At 45.4% G+C, this 23,314-nt stretch overlaps 1 protein-coding gene across 2 annotated transcripts in view; it reads left to right on the top strand.

Moving 5' to 3' along the window:
• Positions 1–23,314, top strand: part of HLCS (holocarboxylase synthetase) — a 201,260-nt gene that overhangs the window by 50,312 nt on the left and 127,634 nt on the right. For both annotated transcript variants that reach the window (XM_032865347.1, XM_032865348.1), the window contains one exon: positions 4,443–4,714. In XM_032865347.1, the coding sequence (XP_032721238.1) occupies positions 4,443–4,714 (272 nt within the window). The remainder of the gene's footprint in view (positions 1–4,442; positions 4,715–23,314) is intronic.

Genomic DNA, 23,314 nt, shown 5'->3' on the forward strand with positions numbered 1-23,314 from the left:
CTAACCTGGAGTGGACCCTGGACACTTCCACTTGCTCCTTTTATTTTCCCTGCTCTCCTCATTTTCTCAGTTTGCCTTCTCAAACCTCTTTCTTCCTTTTCACTCTTAGTTGATGATCTTGCTGTTTATTTATTGAGGAAAAAAATAGAAGGAATCTGAAGATGACATCAACAGCCTTCAGCCCAGGACTCCTACCTACTCCTCTGCCGCCTGGGAGCAGAACAGTGGTAGCATAGATGAGTTCCCAGGGCTGTCTTGGATGGCTGTGCAGCCAGCGGGGGTGAGGGAGGGCTGCGACCCAGTGGGGAAGCAGCCTGGTATCTCCAGTGGGGATGTGACCCCTGTGTACCCAGTGTGTGAGGGCTCTGCTGCTGAAGCTGACCTCTCTGCTTCAGCATCGGGATCCAGCACTCACCTGTTCACCTGTTACCTTTCTGGGTTGGACCGTTCACATCATCATTAAAACACATGCTGTTATTTCTCTCATTTAACCAAACCATACCTGTTTGGAGGCTCCCTTCCTCTGTAGCCACTACGCCAGTCTTTTTTTTCCCTTAGAGGAAACTCGTTGCCAAAGTTTTTAGTTCTTGGAGTCTGTGGTTTCTTTCCTCCCGCTGTTAACGTCAGGCTTATCTGTACCTGATGGGCTCTGCCTTGCAGAGTCCAGTGGGAACTGCTCAGCCCTCTTCTCACTGCCCTGCCACCATCTTCCTGTCTTCTAGCCACCTGTGGAACCCGGCCCTGGGATTCCCAAGACCCTCCTGCACCCTGTACACTCACGCTTGATTTTCCTTTGCAGACTCCTCCTCGTCTCCCTGACATCTAAACATTGACACCCGTTGTGGATTGAATTTTATTTCCCCACAAAGGTACATTGAAGTCCTAATCTCCAGAACCTTTGATGTGTCCTTCTTTGGAAATAAGGTCTTTGCAGGCCTAATCCAGTTAAGATGAGGTCACTAGGGCTGTCTTCAAAGTATCATCTGCAGTCTGAAGATCCCCAAATTTATGTCCTCGGTGTGGACCTCGCCCCCAAAATCCCTGACTCTGTCCTACTGCTTATTCCCTGCCTCCGTGCATTTCTAACCAGGGTCTCGAATGTGACGTGCGCAGAACCGGCTCTTCCCGTCCACGCCTGCTCCTTCCCTCCCGTCTCGGTGCTTTGGGTGGCTGTCCCCCTCCTTCCAGGTGCTACGGTCTGAAGTGTTGGGCTTATTTATTTATTTATTTTTAAAGAGAAGCCTGCATTTCCTTGTTTTACATATAAAGTTGGCTGAATTGGTGGCTTGGGCTCATTTTTGACTCCCTGTTTCCTCTGACATCCCGAGGGTGATCTGTCAGCGAGTCTTGCAGCCTTTACGTCAGTCGCAGGCTACCGTGACACCTGTCCAGGTGTTGGCATCTCCCTCCCAGGAGCTCCGCAGTCATCCTGGCCGGTGTCTGCTTCCACGTCCCCCCGCCCTTGATCTGCGCTCAGGGCAGTTTACTGGAGTGAGTGATCCCGTGGTGACTGATCAGGAGGTCACCACGCTCCCTTTCTCGAAGCCTCCAGGGCCCCTCGTTGCCCCCAGAGTGGAAACCCCAGTCCCCACTGTGGCCCTTCAGGCCTTGCACAGCGTGGGCGCCCCTCCGGCTTGTCCTCTGGGCTCCTTGGCTTCCTTGTGGCTTGCTCTGTGTTCCGGGCACTTCCCTCCCTCATGATGCACCCCTTGGAGCCTCTACATAACTAAAGAGCCATGGGCTTGTATGGGTTATGTTGTCCCACCCTCCCCTCCTCCCTCCCGCCGGGGTTCGTCTGTCCTCCCCACGATGGCCTTCCTCCAGCACTTCTTATCTGTCTTCTCTGTGTATCATCTCTCCTTGGCACTCGTGACTGTCTGGCATTCTATGTCTTGTGCCGATGAATTTTAAAAAAATGATCTGACTCCCATGCTAGACTATAAGCCCTTTGAGGATGGGAACTTTGGCGCCTTTGTTCATTATTGAACGTCAGAACCTATGAAAATGTCTGCCATATGGTAGGCACCCCAGAATATCATAACATTTGTTGCATGAATGGATTGACAAAACATTTTGGTTGAATCTGATATTTTTATAACAGTTAATGTTTATTTTACCATTTCTGTATTTTGTTTTACCTTTTTTTTTTAACCTTTAAAAATTTTTTTAATAGATTTTATGTATTTGAGAGACTGAGCGTGTGTGTGAGTGGGGGGAGGAGCCAAAGGGGAGGGAGAAGGACGAGCAGACTCTGTGCTGAGCACAGAGCCCACACGGGGCTTTATCTCATGACTCTGAAATCATGACCTGAGCCAAACCCAAGAGTTGGTCGCTTAACTGACTAAGCCACTCAGGTGCCCCTGTTTTGTTTTACTTTTAATTACGATAGTTTTAAAATCTAGAGAAAAATAGAGTAGTGTAACAGATATCCCAAATATGCATGGGCTGAATTTAACGGTTATTAGCATTTTGCCTTATTTGCTTTATTTGTTCTGGGGGTAAAGCACAGATACCATGACACATACACATTTCTGACATTAAGACTGTGTTTCTAAGCCCCCACGGTCCTGTGATCACGCCTGCTGAACCTGACAGTGAACCTCTGTTGTCTGAGCCGCACTGTCTGGATTCACATGTCTTATTGTCCCAAAATGTCTCTTCCAGCTCCACTGTTCAAACCAGAGTGCGGTGAGGAGCCGCTCATTGCATTTGATCGAGTCTTTCGCCGTCTCTCCTCCTGCAGACTTGCACCCCCCTTCTACTCCTGGGGCCCCTGTAATGTTGACTTGCCCGTTTGTTCTGTGCCATGTCTCACCTTCTCGATTTCTTCTGATTCCTTCCTCCCGACGTTATTTAACTTGTTCTTCTGTCCTCTGTATGTTTCGCCAAGCAGAAGTGAGTTTTAGGGGTGCCTGGGTGGCTCAGTGGCTTAAAGCCTCTGCCTTCAGCCTAGGTCATGATCCCAGGGTCCTGGGATCGAGTGCCGCATCAGGCTCTCTGGTTAGCGGGGAGCCTGCTTCCTCCTCTTTCTCTGCCTGCCTCTCTGTCTACTTGTGATCTCTGTCAAATAAATAAATAAAAATCTTAAAAAAAAAAAAAGAAGTGAGTTTTAGTGGTGTGCTAGTTGAATTTAGCTCAGTGAAATTTCATCTTGGAAGCTGCTTCTCTGTGGCCACGTGCACCTTTGGGGCATACCCTTGTGCTAGCAGAAGGGCACCTTTTGTCTTCCGAAAGGCCCGGTGTTTGCGTGGAGGTGACCTAACAGCCTGGATCTGTGTCTACTGTGACTGTCTGATCTTAATACATTTGGTGTTGGCCTCTTGGGGTGATGACTCCCCTGATCCCACAGTTTCCTGGTTTCCCACCTCCTAGCCTACTCCGGAGGGAGGTCCTCCAGGGCCTAAGAGGAAGTTACAGCCTTCTGGGAGGTTCCAGGACCCCTTCTTGTGGTAGAGATAAGAATAGAGAGCTCCGTTCTGGGCGAGGCAAGGTTTCTGGTAGGTTCTGCCTCCCTCCCAACCCCCTGGACCCGTATTTGGACAAAGAGAAAGCAGCTGTTGGGTTCCCCATCATTTCCCCATGGGAAAGTCACGTTTCCCGCTGCTGGTGCCCTGTCAGTGGCTGGTGGGGGTCAGCTTGTCTAGGAGGAGAGGTAGAGGTCCTCCAGAGTGGGACAGCGAATGCTCCTGTCTTAGTCCCTTGTCTTCTGTGACTCCTGTCACGGGCATTTTATAATATTTCCCCAACTAGTATAATGAATTTCCTTAAGGCGTGAAAGTTTAAAGCTGTACATTTTCTGCAAAAGGCACAGACTAGAGAATTACTGATGAACTCCAGACCTGGAGAAGACTTTTAAGGATTTGGGGTATTATGTAAGATAGAAAGTTTAATAAGGTGCTGTGTGTATTTCTTTGGATTGTGGCTTCTGAACAATTTACCATTGACTCTTGAACAATGTGGGGATAAAGGGACTCCCCTCCACCCCGTCCCCCACCGGTGCTGCCGAAAATCCGCAGCATATAACCTCGACTCCCCAAAAACATATAACCTTGACTCCCCGAAAACTTAACTAGCCATAGCGGACTATTGACCAAAAACCTTACCAGTGGCATAAACAGTCGATTAACATGCATTTTGTGTGCTTTGTGTATTCTGTACGGTATCCTCACGAGAAGGGAAGCTAGAGTAAAGAAAAGGTGATGAAGAAAAGGGTAAGAAAGAGAAAATACATTTACAGCCCTGTACCGTATTTATCGAGAAACGCCTGTTGCGTACACTTACTGTCTGCTGTATGATAGCACAGACATCCAGAATATGTTCCCACAGCTCTTACTGATCACGACTTAGGAAATACTTACATTACCGAAATGGCGTTTTAGGGAAAGGCTACCATCTCCTCGTGTACTGCCGAATTACAGCCTTTTCATTTCTTTCTAACACAGGAAATCTGGGATCCTCTTAGGCGGTGGCTGGGGAAGCACGCAGATCCTGAAGGAGTCATAAAATCCAGCAAGCTCTCCCTTAAGTTTCTCTCATCCTACACGTCTGAAATGGAAATCACGCCATCTGCTCTACCCGTGGTGACTGACGTGCAGGCCTTCTCTTCGGAAAATTTTAACCTAGACATCTACCGACAGAATCTGCAGACTAAGCGACTCGGAAAAGTGATTCTGTTTGCCGAAGTGGCGCCAACCACGATGAACCTTCTAGACGGGTAAGTTCTGGCCAGATATTGTGCACCTGTTGGAGGAGCCCAGTGGCGTTGACTGTCCCGTCTGGCCAGTGCTGGGGGAGAAGGGCGTAGAGGTGAAGGAGAACTCTCAGTGAGCCCATTAGCAAGGGGGAGTACCCTTGTCCTAGAGGGGTAAAATGTAGGAAGAAAAGCTTAAAAATGTTCCTTGATCCCAGGTTTGTATTTGAAAGCAAGGGGATTTTGTGTCTTGTGACCTCTTCCCGTAGTGGTTGGCCTTGCAGATGATCCTTGGAGAAAACTACGGAAAAATATCTTTAAGCAGTGGTGTTATTACTCAGGCCATCATTTTATTTTTGTGTTGTCGTAATCAGCATTCAACACTTAGTGGAAGACGTTTTGCGGGGGCATTCGGACAGGTCATTTCAACAACACACGAGCTGTGTTCGACTGAAACGAATCGGAAACTTTGTACTTTTGGAAACCCATTTTGATATGTTCCCTATCCAGTACGTTTTGCAGGCGCTCTCTAATCCAGTTTAAATATTCGAGATTTATTCTGAGTTATCTTTCTTATTTTTTCTGTTTCATGGACTTTGGTTAAAGTTTAAAAAATGGCAAACAGATGAAAGGAATTTGTTTTAGTCTTAAATTAGTATTAACCAATATTCCTTTTTGAGATAGTTTAAAAAGTTGGCTTATAGAGGGAGTGAATAAAAAAGGCATCTTCCTGGGATGCCTGGGGGGCTCACTCTTTGGGTGTCTGCCTTCAGCTTGGGTCGTGATCCCAGGGTCCTGGGATCGAGCCCCGCATCGGGCTCCTGCTCAGCGGGAAGCCTGCTTCTTCCTCTCCCGCTCCCCATGCTTGTGTTCCCTCTCTCACTGTGTCTCTCTCTATCAGATAAATAAATAAAATCTTTAGGGGAAAAAGAAAAGCATCTTCCTTCAACATGGGACTAAAATTTCAGGAATGTAAGACACCGCCCCCCTGCAAAACCCCACTGGATTCACAGTTTCTGGCATTTTCACTCATGGACTGTACAATTAGATGCAGACATAATTCACCATAGGGAAATATTTTGGTCTTTCTTAGTAATTTCTGGAATTTGATAATATGTTGCCATGGAATGATGAGATCAGCTTAGAATTTTCTTGACTGTTATCCTCAAAGCCATGGAGTGAGCGGTTTTGTGTGACTAGTGTGTAGAGAAGGCATTCGTGGAGAAGGGTCCGTGGAGCGAGGTGGGTATAGCGGAGGGGAGTGGGAGCCATGGTCGCGAACAGTTCTTGTTTGCTGTGTTATTTTGTGTTGTCATAGGTACTTTTTTTTTTAGCGTTCCCTCCCTCTCCTGCCTCTCCTCCTACCCGGTCCCCTGCCCTCCTCTGAGAAGGAGGAAGTCTGCGTTTGTATATGGAAGAATCATTACTTGAGGCCGCTAACTCTGAAATCCGTTGTTGCCCAGGAGAACACCATTTGTATTGAAAAGGTGACCTATTATCATCATATTTTCCAAATAAAAAATCAGATGTGGCATTTGACATAAGATTTTGGAAGATTAAATTTTGATGGAGAAATATTGGCACATCATGGGACGCCTGGGGGGCTCAGTTGGTTAAGCGTCTGCCTTGGGCTTATCGTGGTCCCAGGGTCCTGGGATTGAGCCCCACGTCAGGCTCTCTGCTCGGCAGGGAACCTGCTTCTCCTTCTCCCCCTCCCCCAGCTCGTGCTCTCTCAATTTCTCTCTTTCTCTCAAATAAATAAAAAAAAAAAATCTTAAAAAAAAAAAAAAAAAGAAAAACGTTGTCACTTCTTGCCCATTGTTTTTGGGCAATAAGTGAAGAATATTTTATGTTGTGACGATCTTGAACCACCGGAATGACGGTCTCTGAGCTCGTGTAGTGGGCAGTGATTATGAAGCGGGCTGCCAGCCTTGAGTGGGTGACCCGTCCCCTGGCCCGTCCCCTGTGTTATCAGATGGTTGCGTTTCCTTACATGCTGGTGAGCACTTGTTTTAGGATAGAAAAAAAATGCTGTGTAATTATACTGCTTTAGTACCCTTGAACAGTGGTAAGTTCCTTTTTGATACTGAATTTTTTTTTTTTTTAAACATTCTGTCTTAGGCAATTTAAGTCTGTAAAAGTGTATAGCTGAGCAGGACAATAGCAGAGTCAGAACCTTCTGTAGGATTACGAGTTTTTATTTTTACAAAAGAGGAAAATATTTTGGCTTTTCCAAGGGCATTTAGGAAGCGTCTTTGTCTCTCTTCTTGCCTGGTCTCTGTAAAGCATGGAGAATGAAATAGCTTTGATGATTAATGATTAATCCTTCCGCTTGGCGCAGAGCTGGTCCCACCTAAATAAAGAGTGGCTGTTCACCAAAACGTACAGATGTCCTCTTCCACGGCTTGCATGGCTTCCTTCCGAACTCGGTGAGATAAAGTTACTCACTGCAGCTTCGTGCGTCAGCAAGCCTGCTGAGCAGTGCCCGGGGTGGGGTGGGGTGGATGGGCTGTAGCCTTTTTTAGGAGAAGGAACTTGAAGAGGTCACCTTGATGCTGAAAACTCAGTTGTCCACAAAGGGACCGTGAAATGATAAATGAAACATAGGGCTTATTCCTTTCAAAGAATAAGACCAAGGCCATTTCTTTTCTTCTTCTTTTTTTTTTTTTAAGATTTATTTATATATATATATATATTTTTTTTTTAAGATTTTATTTATTTATTTGCCAGAGAGAGAGAGAGAGCGAGCACAGGCAGACAGAATGGCAGGCAGAGGCAGAGGGAGAAGCAGGCTCCCTGATGAGCAAGGAGCCTGATGTGGGACTCGATCCCAGGACTCTGGGATCATGACCTGAGCCGAAGGCAGCTGCTTAACCAACTGAGCCACCCAGGCGTCCCAGATTTATTTATATATTTGAGAGAGAGAAAGAGAGTGTGAGAGAGCAGAGGGGAGGGGCAGGGGGAGAGATAGAGAGACTGCAGAAAGACTAGCAAACTCCGCACTGAGTGGGGGTCCTGATGCGGGACTTGATCCCAGGACCCTGAGATCATGACCTGAGCCAAAGTCAAGAGTCAGACTCTTAACTGACTGAGCCACCGACGTGCCCCAGACCAAAACCATGTCTCTAGCTCATATTATATTTGATCCCAAGTGGGCTCTCCTCCTGGAAGCACAGTCTCTTGTGGTAATGATAATAATAATAATGACGTTAATAATAATAGCAGCTAACATGTATTGAAAGCTTTTATCTTCCAGACACTGCTTCAATATACTTTACATGTATTGACCAGATTCATACAGTATTTTTAGTACCTAGGGTCATCAGAGTCAAACTCTAGTATCATACCAGCATGTGGAAAGCTACGTATCAGAATTTACCATATACGGAATTGATTTTGTGAACCGACCACATCCATAGGCCCGTTATGCAGAACAAGAATTTCCAAAAGCATGTCCTGGGTTTGAACTCCATGTGTGTTTCTGTCTTTGTATCTGTCACTTCTGTGGCTCTTTCCTCAGGGTCTGGAATAGAAGTAAAATTTAAGTTAGATAATAGATCTTATTATAAAGTTTCCAAAATCTTTTTTCTCTGGCTCTCCCACCCACCTGTGGGGACTTGTGGCAGCTAAAAATTGGGAGTTCTTTTCCTAAGAAGGGAGTGGGAGGTCCGCCATGGGGAACAGCCAGCAATGTCTGCCACAGTCCCAAATATCCGTGTTGTAGCTGCCCCCCACTCCCCCGATCTAAAACTCTCACCCCCTCCTCCAGGAAGGCAGCCCTACCAGCCTGCTTGTTTACTTCCTCTCGAGCAGATTCAGGATCTCTGGGGATGGAACCTTCTTTGGCAATCTCCTACTTAAAACAGATGTGTCCTCTGCCCCTGGCTGCAGGGGCTGAGATGGGGACGGTGGAATCTCCCAGGGCAGCGAGAGGAAGGGTGCCCTCCACAGGCGCTAGGTAGGTTTCCTGGTCGTGCCCTTGGGCCTGGTGTCCTTGGGGTTGTGACTTTGCCTTTTGGGAGGGTCTTGAACTCTAACACATTGAGTTGTGCATCAGAGGGATGGCCTTCTGACACCCACTCTCAGTGAGGGTTTCTGAGTATTATTGTTCTTAGGGTGAAATGACAGCCTTTTTGGTCAGCCTTATGGTTTCTAAAGAGATAGAAGTTTCTGAAAACTTTGGTAGGCCTCGAATGGTTCTGTGTGAATAACCAACAAAGCTCTTACCAGGAGTTGAGATTTTTAGCCTAAAAACTCTGGTCTTTTAATGGCCCTGATACTCTGCCCAACTCCTCTCTCAGTCAGGTGGCGGGTCCCTTGGCTGAATGAAACCGTGCCAGGGGTGATCCCTTGATAGCATCTTTGGCACGAGGCTGCGGGCTGTCTGTGGCGAGGCGTCCGTCTTCCCACCTGTGGGTGCTGCCGGCACCACCCAGAGGCTCCAGTGCAGCCTGCTGGTCGCCGGCCGCTTGTCAGATCTGTTTTCTTTTCCATCCTTTGAGCCCGGCCAGCTCCTGGGGAGGTCGTGTCTCTTACGGGGAACTTTGCTGAGAGTGTCAGGGATAGAAACACTGTTCTCGTGAGTGTTCCGAGCTGGTCCCTGTGATGGTATCGCTTCTAACAGCTGCACGGTCTTCCTCCCAAGCTCTAGAAAGCCAGGCTCCTAGCAAGTGCTCTGCCGCTGTTTGATGGGAGCCGTGTCTACTTACGAACCTTCGAGACGTATGTTCTCGTCTACCGTTCCCTGCCCCGATGACCCTCCCTCTCAGGCTGCATTTCTTGTGACATGCGAGAGACTAGAGCCTCGATACACTCCATCCAGGTACCAGCCTCTAGGTCGGTTAGGATTAGACAGGCATCCATCCATGTCAAAGTGTTTCAAACTGGTTTGAGCCTTAGGGTTATTTCTCTGTCCCATAAACCAGAGAGGCCAAGACGGGCAGCCCAGGGTCGGCCAGCGTGCGGCCCACCCTGTCAAGGATGCAGCTGAGTTCCTCGGCCCTCCTCATCAAGTGGTAACCCCGACATTTATGTTCTCGTCTTAGCCAGCACTAGGGAGGAGGGGTGAGAAGGGTGTGGTTCCACTCTTAGGACTCCTTCCAGAAGTTGCTCATGACATTTTTGTGTATGTTCTCAGGCTGGGATTTAAGCACATGACCATATCCACCCACAAAGAAGGCTGGGAAATAAATGTGGTCTTTCTACTCAGCATCCATGAATCCACTGAAAATCGGGGTCTGAACGCTAGGGAGGAGTGGAGAACAGATATGGAGGAGAATTAGAAGCCTTTGTCCCAAGCATGTACTTTTTATTAGTCAGACTGTTCAGAAAGATAGCTGGAGACCTTTAAATAGCATTCACGTCGTGATAGCCCCAGTGCCTCCAAGATCTAACGTCGTGGCTGAAAACAGTTACTCGAATACTCACGCTGATTCTGTCTCACCGCTTACTCGGTGCCATTAGGGGTATTTTTCTTAGGTCACTAGTGCAAATCTAGGGCGATCTGGAAATTTCTCTCCCGACAGACAGTTCGGAGGGCACCGTCTGTTCTTCTTTGACTACACACCCGGCTAAGCTACCGTGGCCCTGAGACAGACGGTGAAAGCTTTCATCTGATCTCCAAGTATGAAAGCAGGCAGGGGCTGAAGCCCCGCGCCACCTCCCCTCTGTCCCTGAGCTGGGAATGTTAAAGGTGTTAGTAAACCGGGAGAGGGGCAGGAGCTCGGGGGGAAGGGAGCAACCAGGGGACATAAGGGAGCTGCTTGCTAGCAACTAGATCAAGGCACTGGAAGGGCCTGTGGGCTCCCCCTCACCATGTCAGCGAGCGCTGGTCCCCCAGTAGTCACACTTGGCTCAGCTGCCCACCGGGCTGATGAGGATGCGTGATTTCACCCCATGTTCCTGCTCCAGTTGTGCTCCCTGGCATGTGTTTCTGAGCCTGAAATATGTTTTCTACTGTGTCGTCATGGTAACGTTTTGGATTCGATGCTGGCTTTGATTGCCATTCGACACCTTTCTTTTTCCTTCTGCCCAATTTCCTGGTAGGTTTTCCTGTGACCAGTTAGCTCAGCGAGTTGGATGGAGTCCTAAGGACATGGGCTCAGTACTGCATCTGGGCCAGTGAACTTTACTGTGTCCCCCGGTCACATCCTACAGCTGTGTACCCCGGAAGCTGTTTGCAGATGTGAGCTACAGGTGATGGTGGGGGTCTGCACCAGTGGGGGCGAAGGGTTAGCACCGTCCATCGCTGGCATGGAGAGATGCGGCGTGGTTGGGAAACCACCTTCTGTCCCATCTTGTGACAAGTCTCTGCTGTGGGGAAGGCATTAGACTAGGCCGTAGAGCGAGAGCTTGGGAATAACTGAGTCGTGATAATTTTGGAGTTGTCCCTTATTAGATTTTGACGCATATCATCTTTTTTGATGACTTTTTTGATGACTGAGTCGCTGTCAGATATTGAAGTAACGCATATGTGAAGCCATGGTTTGTGGGGAGCCAGATGGCCACAGACTTGTTTATACTGATTTCCTCTGCATACTTATATATCCTCAGTAAACAGACCAAGGGCGGACTCTTTTTTATTTGTAAAGAGTAATATAGATTTCCTTATTAAATACGTTTTTGTCTTTTTTTTTAAATATTGTTTAAGTTCTTTGATTGCTCCGGCTTAAGTTTGCCTTCATTCATAGAGTAAGCGTTTATGGCGTACCTTCTCTATGCCAGGCACTGTGTTAGGCTCTTGAGGGAGAATGATGGAGAAGGGTGCCCCGGGCCTTACAGTGCATTGGAAGAATCAGCTCACAGTGCACATTCAGCTCGGACACGTTGTGTGCACGCTTCTTGTTCTGAGTGCGAGGGGTTTGGGCAGAGAGAAGTGTGCAGTCGGTAAGGTGATATAGGGAAGGAAATAGACTGGTCAGTGACTTTCTTATGAGCCGTCACTGTGTGTCAGTCATCATTCCTGATGCCATAAATCTCCCGGTCTGGTAGGGAAAGTGCTGGAACTGAATATTTTATCACCATCTGGCTCTGTAACTATGGCAGTATCCTTTCCCTGGGCCTTGCTCTCCTCAGCTGTGAGATCTGGGGCGCTGGACGCTCTCATGATCGGGTCATCTTCCCGGGTCTGCCTCTTTCAGCAGCCAGCCTCTCGCCAGCACCTCTGGAGGGCTGAAATGGTTTTGGCAGTTAGGCTCCCTTCGCGTGGGAGACAGTGGACTTCTGCGAGCAAAGGGAACGAAGAGGAAAAACAATCCCAGCACAGCATTTTTGAAAATATTTTGGGGGAAATCGCACTGGGGAGAATGGCCACCATCATTTGAGAAAGAGTATTTTTGTTTCAGAATTTGGGGCCCGTGCTCGCTTTTCGCCTCTCTGCATGTGTGTCCGCTCAGTCCCAAACATCTCTCTCCCCTTTTCTGCTCTTCCCGTTCTGCTCCCTTAACCCGCTCTCCTGCGCGCCCTCCTCCCCTGAAGTCGAGGCCTGAGAGACAGAAATTGGGCTGGAACTAATTTAATGGCTGAGTGACCTCACAGTAGAGAAACAGCCGGATCCTAATAGGGGTCTTTGTCTACATTTCCACCCTGGCTGGTAGCATGCCAGTCAAGAGTCAAGCGAGAGACACAGGTGGAAGCGATTAGACCTGTCATAAGGTTTGAAAAATTGATTCTGGAGGCGAAGTAAATAGATTGAACTTGACAGTGTTGTCCTAAAGATTCTAAGGGAAAATTCTGTAGTTTAATTTGAAATCCCTTGATTATTCATTAGCTTTCCAGATGGCTTTTGTTGATGTTTTACATATTAATGCCTGTATTGTGTTATTGGTGTACTCTTAATGTGCACACAGGTAATGAGCGAAGAATAAATATAAAGCACAAGTGTCCCAAATTAATGGGATGTTGGTGTAATTGTGAAATAAAGGGTTTTTAAGGAGTTGATTGCTTTGGCGTAATTAGTGTGAGCTTTTTTTTTTTTTTATAGGCCAATTTGATACTTTTAAAGTGAAAATTATTGGAGAATTTTAAAGAAACCTTCATTTTAATGTTTACTTCTAAATTGAGGTTTCGAATGTAACTCCAGCCTTTCACTCCAGAGGTCACGACTGAAGGGCTGACTCTTCTGGCAAGTTCTCCATCAAATGCCTTTTTTTTTTTTTTTGCCCCAATTCAACACCTGAATAAGTTAACCTTTCACATGCCACGCTCCTGGAATTGAATTATGAAGTGACCCATTATTTTCCCAGAGATGCCTCCCCATTAATTTCTAGTGCTTTAGGATGTTGGCTTTCACGTCGTGTAGCTGATTTTTTTTCTTTTTAACTAGGGTGAACTCATTGCACGGTGTGCCATTTTGTAGTAGTGACAGCATGTGCTCTAGAGGGCAGCTTCATTAGAATTGGACCTTCTTTGTCTCTCTCCTACCGTTAAGCACATTTAGCAGTTGGATAACCTGAAGCATCCCAGGTTTTACGGTTCAGAAGAGTGAGGGAGAAGGTCACTGTCCAGGGAAGCCATGTGAGCGGTGAACATCACTGGTTTCAGGGGCACACAGGACGGGCTGCCCAGCCATGGCGGGGTTTCTGCCACGCACCCCACCCAGCAGAAGCTCTTCGTCGGGCGCCTTCTCCCAAACACACAGCACAGTCCTTCCGTGTTCTTGATGGTGGTGCTTTAATCTCTTGATGGTATACCAGATTTCCAGGGGAAAAAAAGAAAAAAAACAGAACAAAATCAGACAAAACCACAAACAAAATCCCTAGACACGATGGTAAGGTATCCATTGTGGGAAGTATTTGCAGAAGCACTTAGTTCCCCATGGTTCACTCCCTTCTGATTACTGAGGATAGACTCTTGGTTTGACCTAGGGGTTTAGATCTTGGGATGCGGTATTCCTGTCCTGGGTTGGAATTCCACTTCTGCCTTTTACTACTTGAGTGACCTTGGGTAAATCAGAAACCACGCAAGCCACCATTTCCTCATCTGTGTGATGTCCCTGGTCCCAGGCTCTGTTTTCTTCTTCATTTTTTCTTTTTAAATTTAGTTGCTCAGCTGATTTCTCTTCAGCACCAGCCGTGTGCAGGCCTTTGCAGTGGGCTCTGGAACCCGGGGAGGAAAGACAGCAGACACGGGAGACCTTCCTTCCAGGGGCCTGCATCTGCCCCAGGATCTGGGGAGGAGGTACTGAGACTTGTCTGCAAAGCTCCCAGCACAGAGAGTGCATGCTGATCGCTATTCTTTAAGCTTCAGAGTCATTCATTGTTTCTTTTGAGCTTTTCGGTGGCAGTGCCATGAGTGTCTGTGAAACAGATCAGCATTGTCTTTGCCCCCTGTTGTAATACGTGTTTTCTTGGGGTGGAGTTTTTACAGAAGGTTTTGGGAGCTTTTTCTCGTCATGCAAGAAGCATGAAGGCTCATCACGAGTTACTTTTTTTGCCAGCAATGGGTTGTTTTAGTCCAGCTTTTCTTGAAAGATGAGAAAACATAGTCCGTCGTCTATGTTTGTGTTACCCTTAAAATATGTGGCGCCAGTAACCCCCCGTTTTAAATCAAATTTATTCTTTTTTGAAATCTTCACAATTTATCGTTTGCACAGATAACAGTAGGCTTTTGGAAACAGCCAGAATTTTGACTCTTTGAACATTTTCATCGGTCCCACATCTTCCTTGAGCCCCCAAACCTCTCGCACTGGTTGGAAGTGCCTGTGTTTGATGTCGCGCGATGGTCCTGAGTGGCGTTAAACACCTCACATGCTTCCTACTCTGCAGAATGGCTTGCTGGATACTATACTTGACATTCATTTTGTCAGATGCCTCTGTTATTTCGAACGAGTGATAAAATAGGGGAATATAATATTACATTATAATATTATAATAATAAATGCTTTATTTCACAAAGGGAAATAAAGTAAGGTTTGGGGTTGGAAAAGGCCTCCAGTAAAGAAGGTGATAGCCGATTCCCAACTTGTTTCTCCCCAGTTCAGATGTGTCTTAGCCAGAAAGCCCAGGGCTGGCTGCAGTTGAGACGTGAACCGTGTCCTGTGATGGTTGGGAATGTGTTCACTCTCAGTTACTGAGTGCAGAGGAGTGGTTTCTTAGTGACATGTCCTAGGAGGGCCCAGAGTGGGCGGACGAGAAATCTGGCTTACACTGGGCAGGGCACCCTGGGATAGTGACAGCGTCACAGGCCCCCGAGCATCGTTGGCAAATTCCATGACTTCTCATCTTCAAATAAGCAAACTGTTGTGATGCCCCCTCATAGGAATGGCACTCACGTTGAGAGGGTCAGAGGAAGGGGTGAAATGGGGAGCCCTTGCCTCGGTGTCCGACATGGAGTGGGTGAGGGGTGCTCTCTCCAGATGGGGACTGCTGACAGCCGCCTCCTTGGAAACTGCAGAAATGAAGATTGAGAATGTGTCCCCATGTTCTCGTGCCAGAAAAAAATGCATGACAAGAAAGCAGCATTTTGAAAACTTGGTTATGTGACAACATGGACAGGACATCTTGTTAACGAGAGAAGTCAGATGGAGAAAAATTAAGCATTCTGTGCTATCACTTCTGTGTGGAATCTAAAAAAGCCAGAACAGAGGTAGAATGGTGGGGATGGGGGGCCAGAACAGGTGTTGTTTAAGGGCACAGGTTTGCGACGAGAAGTCCTCAAGCTCTCAAATAAGTCCTCATGACCTAATGCACAGCACAGTGAACGGAGACAACAGTACCATATTGTAATCGTCAAACTCGCTTCAAGACTAGAACCTAACCACTCCAACCACTGAAAAGAAAGGATTAGTAATGTGAGGGGCACCTGGGTGGCTCAGTCAGTAAAGCGTCTGAGTCTTGATCTCAGGGTTGTGAATTCGAGCCCCGTGTTGGGCATGGAGCCTACTTAAGACAATAAAACGAAACAAAACAAAAAAACAGAAATGATAAGTAATGTATTAGAGGTGCCAGTTATCGCCACGATAGCAATCATGCTGCAGTATATCATTGTATCAAATTAACATCGACATCTCCGGTTTATATACTGTCTTCTGTCCAATATACTTCAGTTTAAAAAAGTGAAACTCAGTTCATGAATTAACATTGGTTTCTACGTGGAAAAATTTTAAATATTCTTCAGATTTCGTGTTTGTGATCATTCAAGTATGGGCACTTACCCGAATACACGGGAGCGGGGATAGAGGCTGAGCTGTGGGGTCAAACATTTGTTTTAGTAAAAATGTGTTAGGTGATCAAGCCGATCTTTTTCCCTCGCCCAGTTCTGCATACCTCTGCCCCATTCCCATTTCTCCCCCGACATGGCTTTGTGACTCACTTAGAAAAATTTCTGTTTTCCTTTCACATAAAAACACTTACCTGCTTTGGAGGTGAGGGCTGATTTGCTTTCATCTGCCCCTTTAAAATCTTTTACACACCTACCATGTGTCCAAACACACTCGGAGCTCTGAAATGCCCTTGTTCCTGCTTTCTGTTTTGGAAAGAAGCGTGTTCTGTTTTGGCATGAGGGGCGTTCCGTCACCCTGAGACCCAGACACCGCATTTTTTCTGCATTGCACAAGGGCTCATTCATCATTTTCATTTTTCGTTTGGCTCTCCCACAAGAGTATTCAAATGAGTGAGAAGGAAAATGATGAAGTCATTGCCTGGCAGAGAAGCATTTTGTTGGGATGTGGGAAGGGCAGGGGAGACAAAGAGGAGAGTAAGGGATTATCATGAGGTCTGTCCCTACCTCTTTTTCTAGCCTTTGGTTCCGGAGGTCACCTGGATGCTACTGTGGTTTTCACAGGTTAAAATTGGCTCATGTGTGTGCACAGAAGTTACCCCCAAATGGAACTACATGGTGGGACGGCAGTGTCAGTCACCTTGGAAGCTTAGGCTGTAATTTATCTGTGTTGTTCCCACACACCAGCTGTGCGATGTTGGGTGAACCCGCCGAATTCTCTGGATCTGTTTCCTTATCTGTAAAACGAGAGGGTTATACTAGATCTGTGGCTTAATCTTATGTATATCTATGTTGAGCAGTAAAGCCCGTTTTTACATGAACTACCTGCCTGTACGGATGGGGCTGGGGAGCCTTCTAGAGCCCACGTCTCTTAGGGCACGGGTGTGGGGACCACTAGCCAAGAAAGTACCCAAGTTCCTGTCACCTGGACACTCGGGCCCAGCTGATGGGGACAGTTAAATATTAGTGGCAGGCTGACTGGTTGGCTGGACTTCCTTTCCTTCCTTCTTTGTTTTTTAAAAAAAAAATTATTTTTTTTTTTTTAAAGAAGGAGATGTATGTATGCCAGAGGGATGAAACTTTATTTTATTTATTTATTTATTTGAGAAAGACTGAGAGAGAGAGAGCATGAGAAGGGGGAGGGTGAGAGGGAGAAGCAGGCTCTCCGCTGAGCAGGGAGCCCGATTGGGGACTCGATTCCGGAACTCCAGGATCATGACCTAAGCCGAAGGCAGTCACCCAACCAACGGAGCCACCCAAGTGCTCTTAAACTTTAATTTTAAGTAATTAATTTATTTAAAAAGATTTTATTTATGTATTTAGAGAGGGAGTGCGAGCAGGGTAGGGACAGGGAGAGAGAATCTCAAGCAGTGTCTGTGCTGAGCGTGGAGCCTGATGCGGGCCCAATCCCAGGACCCCGAGATCATGACCTGAGCCAAAATCAAGAGTCAGATGTTTTACCCACAGCCACCCAGCACCTCTGGACTGTTTCTTTTTATACCCTGCCTTGTTCCAAGAAGATCTAAGGCAATGGGGATTTTAGTTTATCTGCTACGAGATAAGGTCTTTCTCCTCCTGTAGGTACAACTGTATGACGAAGGGATTATACGGTGTTTCTTTGGTTGTTATTATATGTCACGTCAATGTTATATGCGTATCGTTCGTAAAACTCAGCACCATTCAGTGTCCCGACTTCCCCAGACTGACCATGAGGACTGAGTGGCCGTGGCCCCCTCTGGAGCCCAGGGAAACCTGGGGGGGTCCCCTGGCCCGTGAAGCTGAGTGGCTGTTGTCTCGGGGTGATTATCCACTGCTTCTTCAGATGTCTCCGGTTACAGATGAGTGATGTCTGAGGGGGCCTTTCCGCTGGACTAGCTTGGGTCTCAGATGCCCAGGCTCCAAGAGGGGATCTCAGCTTTGGTGGAGAATGCCCTTCAGTTCCTGAACCCCTTAGCAGTGCTCTGAGAGGGGAGGGGAGTGGTGGGGGGCAGTGGTGGGAATGGGGTGGGGGAGGTGGGGCAGGGGCATAGTTGTCTTCTATGAAGTCTTGGTCAACATTTCAGATTTTGAGCTTTCATTGGAGCTCGCTCGGCTCATGAACACAGCCTAGAACCGGCCCTGGAGTCGGGGTGCGGATTGTGTGTATTTGAACGATGGTGCGGAGTTTGAGGGGCTTTCATCCTGCTTTCCTGGAGATTTTGTTTGGGCCCCTTCAGTATCCTCCTGACTTCTGAAGATACCCTATGGCACCTGCTCTTTTCTAAACGTCACCAAAATGAAATGTAATTTTGATTTTTAACACTCCGCTCTTATCCATGAAGGTAGTGCAGGACACTTGCCTGTTGCCTCTCAGGATTGTGGTTCTCTGATGTGAACCTCCGCTTACAGAGGATTGTTTCTGCTTTTGTTTAGAAGCTCAGTTAAAAGGCTTTCTGTAGCTTTCAGCTTAGGTGGCGTTCCTTTTGGTTCCCTTCCCTTCTTTTGTTGCAAAGTGTGGTGCCTCCGAACTGTTGAAGGTCCTCGGAGGCCCCTCTTGGGGCTCTGCTGTGGGCCAGTAGAGGTAGAGGCCATGGTTAAGATTGGGGGGGGGCAGGTTTACTTTTTTGCTGTGGCACCTGGAAAACTGTCATGAAACAGACCAGATTTGTTCGGCACAATGTGGTCATAGTTGGGATAGGATGAAGGGTTTGACCTCTTATAAACCTGAAATCAGACCAACGGTGTATACCAAAACTCTCGTGGTCGCTCAGATCAGTGGGGGGCGGGGTGCGTACCCGAAAGGCCAGTGCCCTGTCACCCTCTGCTGCCTCAGTGCCCTCTGCACTGTTTCAGATGTGTCCTGAGTCCTGGATGGTGAGCAACTTTCTGGCCCTTGTTCAATTTACAAATACTCATTGAGCTGTTAGACCTTCCGGCAGCTCATTCCAGCATCTCAGGGTGAGTGCTGTCTCCTGAGACGGGTCCTTCAAAACCCATCCCATTCCAAAAAAGGAAATCTGACCGTGGATCCAAGAAGAGAAAATGTATTTCGCTTTCTCCCGAATGATACGTAAAGGATCTGTTAATTAGTTCAGAGTTTAAAATATTTGAAGATTGTTATTGGGTCCGTTAATCCCCATATCACCTTTTCTCTAAGCATCTGCAGTAATGAACATTCAGTTCCATCACCGTGTTGGAGATGGAAACTTAGGTCTGCAGGACCAAGAGCCTTGACAATAAAGCCAGTCAAGGTACATAAAACTAATTATTTTTTCTGAAACTATTTCTTGGCTATAAAAAGAATTCTTGGCCATTATAGGAAACTAGACAACATAGTAATTTCTGCTAAGGAAATGAAAATCATCTATAACCCCACTACCTATAAATAATCATATTAATCTTTTGGTATATTTTCTTCTAGTCTGTTTTCCTCCAACATGATACATGTGAGACTGTGATTATGTTGTTTATGAAATGATCACTTCCCAGGCAATCAGACCATCTGCTACAAACATGGCTTTTGTTCTGTAGATGCAGTTTGAGCATGATTTATTTAGGCAATCTCCAGCGAATGTTCTTGTGTCATTTCCAGTGTTTTTCTATTCCAAATAACAAGCATATTTCTTTTTTAAGCAGCGGTTCTGTATAATTCTTTAGTGACCCCATTATAATATTTCTTTTCCAAAAGATAATTGGAAAATTATAGAACAAAAGTAGACGTTGATAGAAGTTGAACAGGATGAGGCTAATAATACTTGTTGTTTATAATGTTTCATATTATTTCATCACGATGGTACAATAATTTCCCATTAGCTCATCTTCCGTCCACAGCGATGTTGTGCCTTCACAACGGCTCACATTAACTTGGCATGTGCTGTGTGGCAGGTACTGGGTCTTATGTGCATTTTTCCCATTCACTTTACCAGGACCCTAGGAGATAGGTAATATTATAGTTCCCATTTTAAGAAACGAGGGAGCAATGGCTTAGAGGGTTGAAATGTCTTGGCTAGGGCCACATGATGAGTTAAATGGTAGAACCAGCATTTAAAAGGTTTATTAGAGAGCCTAAATTCTTAGCCCCTAATACTATATTACTACAGGTGGTTTGCTGAAATGCTAGCACACCATATCCTCCACCCTTCCAGCATCTCTGTAAATGCTAATCCTGTTGCAAAAGGAAATCAGGTTAGCAGACATATCTAATTCTTGGTGAGTTTCTTAAGTTTGTTAGGAGATTTTTTGTGGAAAGGGATATAGTAGGAGTCATAAGTTGAAGTTCTCAGGTCTTGAGCTTACTAGTGGGACGTCTTACTTAACTTGTTTGTTCTTCCGTACCATTATCTGTAAAACACAGACAGTAATACCTGTATTACTGGGCTGTGATCTGGGTTAAATACAAGGGTATATGTTAAAGTCCCAGTTTAGTTTCTGGTACTCAAGCAGTCCTAAGTACTCTGTAGTAGTAATTTCCTTATTTCCTTGAATTTCAGCAGGGATAGGACATCTCTGGTTAGTACAGTTTCCTTTGAAAATTACAATGGCATGTTTCTTTTAACTTCTCGAGCTTATAGTAATCCTTCAAAGATTGGCCATAGGAATTTAATTAGACCTTCCTCATGTTCTCCAGTTCTGTGAACTTGAAAATAGAATAATAATAATTACCCAGTTTGAAGAAGAGAGGAAAAGACTAAAAAAAAAAAAAAAAAAAAAGTAAGCCTCAGGAACCTGTGGGATAATCTAAAAATATCCAATGTATAGTAATTGGCATCCCATGAGAAGAGAGACAGAATGAGACAGAAAGAAATATTTGAGCAAACAATGGCCAAATGATCTCCCACATTGGTAAAAGACATGAATTGGCAAGCTCAATATGTTAGCAAACTCCGAGCAGGATAAATCTGGCGAAAATATACCTAGGCACATCAGAGTCAAACTGGTGAAGACAAAGATAACGGGAAAAAACTGAGAGCAGCCTGAGGAAAACATCACTTTACGTGCAGAAGAACGATGAGTTGAATGTGCACGATTTCTCATCAGAAATCATGGAAGCCTGAAGAAAGTGGAATGGTATGTTTAAAGGGCTCAAAGAAAAACCCTATCAACCTGGAAATTCTACACCCAGCAAAAACAGGCTTCACCAACAAAGGCAAAATACATCCCCAGGTAAGAGAACACCAAGACGATTTGTTATAGTGCAGATCTGCTGGGTAGAATGCCAACGGGAGTTCCAGAAGGCAAGGGGAAATATGCCGGAGGGAAACTTGGATCCTTCGAGAAGGAACAAAATGGCAAATGTCCAAGTAAAGTTGAAATACTTTCCTCCACTTAATTTCTTTAAAACACATATGACTGTTGTGGTGCCTGGGTGGCTCAGGAGGTGAAGCCTCTGCCTTCAGCTCAGGTCATGATCTCAAGTCCTGGGATCGAGCCCCGCATCGGGCTCTCTGCTCAGCGGCTTGTATGCTTGCAGCTCTGACCTTCACCCTGCTCATGCTCTCTCTCCCTCTTGCTCTCACTTTCTCAAATAATTAAGTAAAATCTTTAAATACACACACACACGACTTTATTTTTAAAATTTTTATTTATTTATCTATCAAAGATTTTACTTGTCAGAGAAAGAATATCCACCAGTGGGGGAGCAGCAGGCAGAGGAAGAAGCAGACTCCCTGCTGAGCAGGAAGCCCTATGCGGGACTGGAACTCAGGACCCTGGGATCATGACCTGAGCCAAAGGCAGGCACTTAACCAACTGAGCCACCCAGGCGTGCCATATATGACTGTTCAAAGCAAAAATTATAACATCGTCCTGCGTAATCTTGTGCATGCTGATAATCGTGCGTGTGACAACTAGGACATAAACAATAAAGGACACTAGAAAGGGGCTAAATGGAACTAATATGTGGTGGCAGTATTTCTACATCTGATGCAAAATGGTGTAAACTTGGTAGGTGTGTAAATTAAGCATTTATATTGTAATCCCTGGAGTAACCACTAAAAATATAAGACAAAGGGGCAGCTGGGTAGCTCATTCAGTGAAGGGTCAGGTCATGATCTCAGGGTCATGAGATCAAGTCCCACATCAGGCTCCGGGCTCAACAGGGAGATCTTTTCTTTCTCTCTCCCTCTGCCCCTCCTCTTTCTCTCTTTAAATAAATTAATTAAAAGAAATCTTTAAAAACATAAGGCAAAGAGGAATAGCTAAAAAGCCAATAGGTAAATTAAAGTATCTAAATAATCCAAAAGAAGGCAACAAAAAAAGGAATATTGGAATGAAAAATAGAAGGAAAAGCCAAAAATGAACAAAGTCATTTTTCTAATTCAGCGAAGTGCTAATCGACTAAGCACTGTGGTTAAAAGTCAGAGTGTCAGAATGGATTAAAAAAAAAAAAAAAAAGCAAGACCTGATTATATCTTGTCTTTAAGACGCACTTATTTATAAAGACATAAAGAGGTTAAAAGCAAAAGGATGGAAAAAGATACATGCAAACAGCAAGTTAAGAAGGCTGGAGTGACTTTATTAACATCCAGTATAACAGACTTCAGGACAAAGAAGTAGGAGAGATAAAGAGGGGGATTTTGTAATGATAAAAGGGTCAATTCATTGAGAAGATGTAACAGTCATAGACGTGTATTTACCTGATAACAGAGCTTCAAAAAAATGACAGAATTAAAGAGAAAAATAGAAAAGTTCACAATCACAGTTGGAGATTTTAAGAGTCTCATGCTCTACCGACTGAGCTAGCCGGGCTCGCCTTCAGTTGGAGATTTTAATACCACTTTCTTAACAGGTGGTAGAACAACTAACCGAAAATAGTGAAAAGCATAAAAGATCTGAATAACACTTTCAACTCTCATTACCTAATTGGTGTTTATAGAACATGACATCCACTGAACGCATGTTTCTTCAAGTGCACATGGTATATTCACGAAGGTAGATTATATGCTGGGCCATGAAATAAGTCTCCATAAAAATAAAGTGATTGAACTCACATAGAGCAAGTACTTTCTCTGTCCACAATGGAATCAAATGAGAAGTTAGTACAAAAATGTATCTAGGAAAATCACAAATATTTTAAAATTAAACAGCACACATCTAAATCTATGGGACGAGGAAGAAATCACAATAGAAATTAGAAACTTTTTTGATGTTAAGGAATATCTAAATAAATTGAGATTCCATGATTTTGGAAGAGAAGACTCAGTATTAAGATGCCAGTTTGCTTTAAATTGATTTATGGATTCAATATATGTTTAATGAAAATCGCAGGAGGCATTTCAGTAGAAATGTATAAGCTGATGCCAAAATTTGCATATAATTTACATAAAAATATGCAAGGACACTATAATGGAGAAAGTAATTTTGAGTAGGAACAAAGTTGGATAAATCCTACTCTCTGACTCTAAGACTTACTGTAAAATTGTAGTAATC

This window comes from Lontra canadensis, unplaced genomic scaffold (assembly GCF_010015895.1).
Source record: "Lontra canadensis isolate GAN:19392208 unplaced genomic scaffold, GSC_riverotter_1.0 scaffold29, whole genome shotgun sequence".
In the NCBI taxonomy this organism is placed as follows: Eukaryota; Metazoa; Chordata; class Mammalia; order Carnivora; family Mustelidae; genus Lontra; species Lontra canadensis.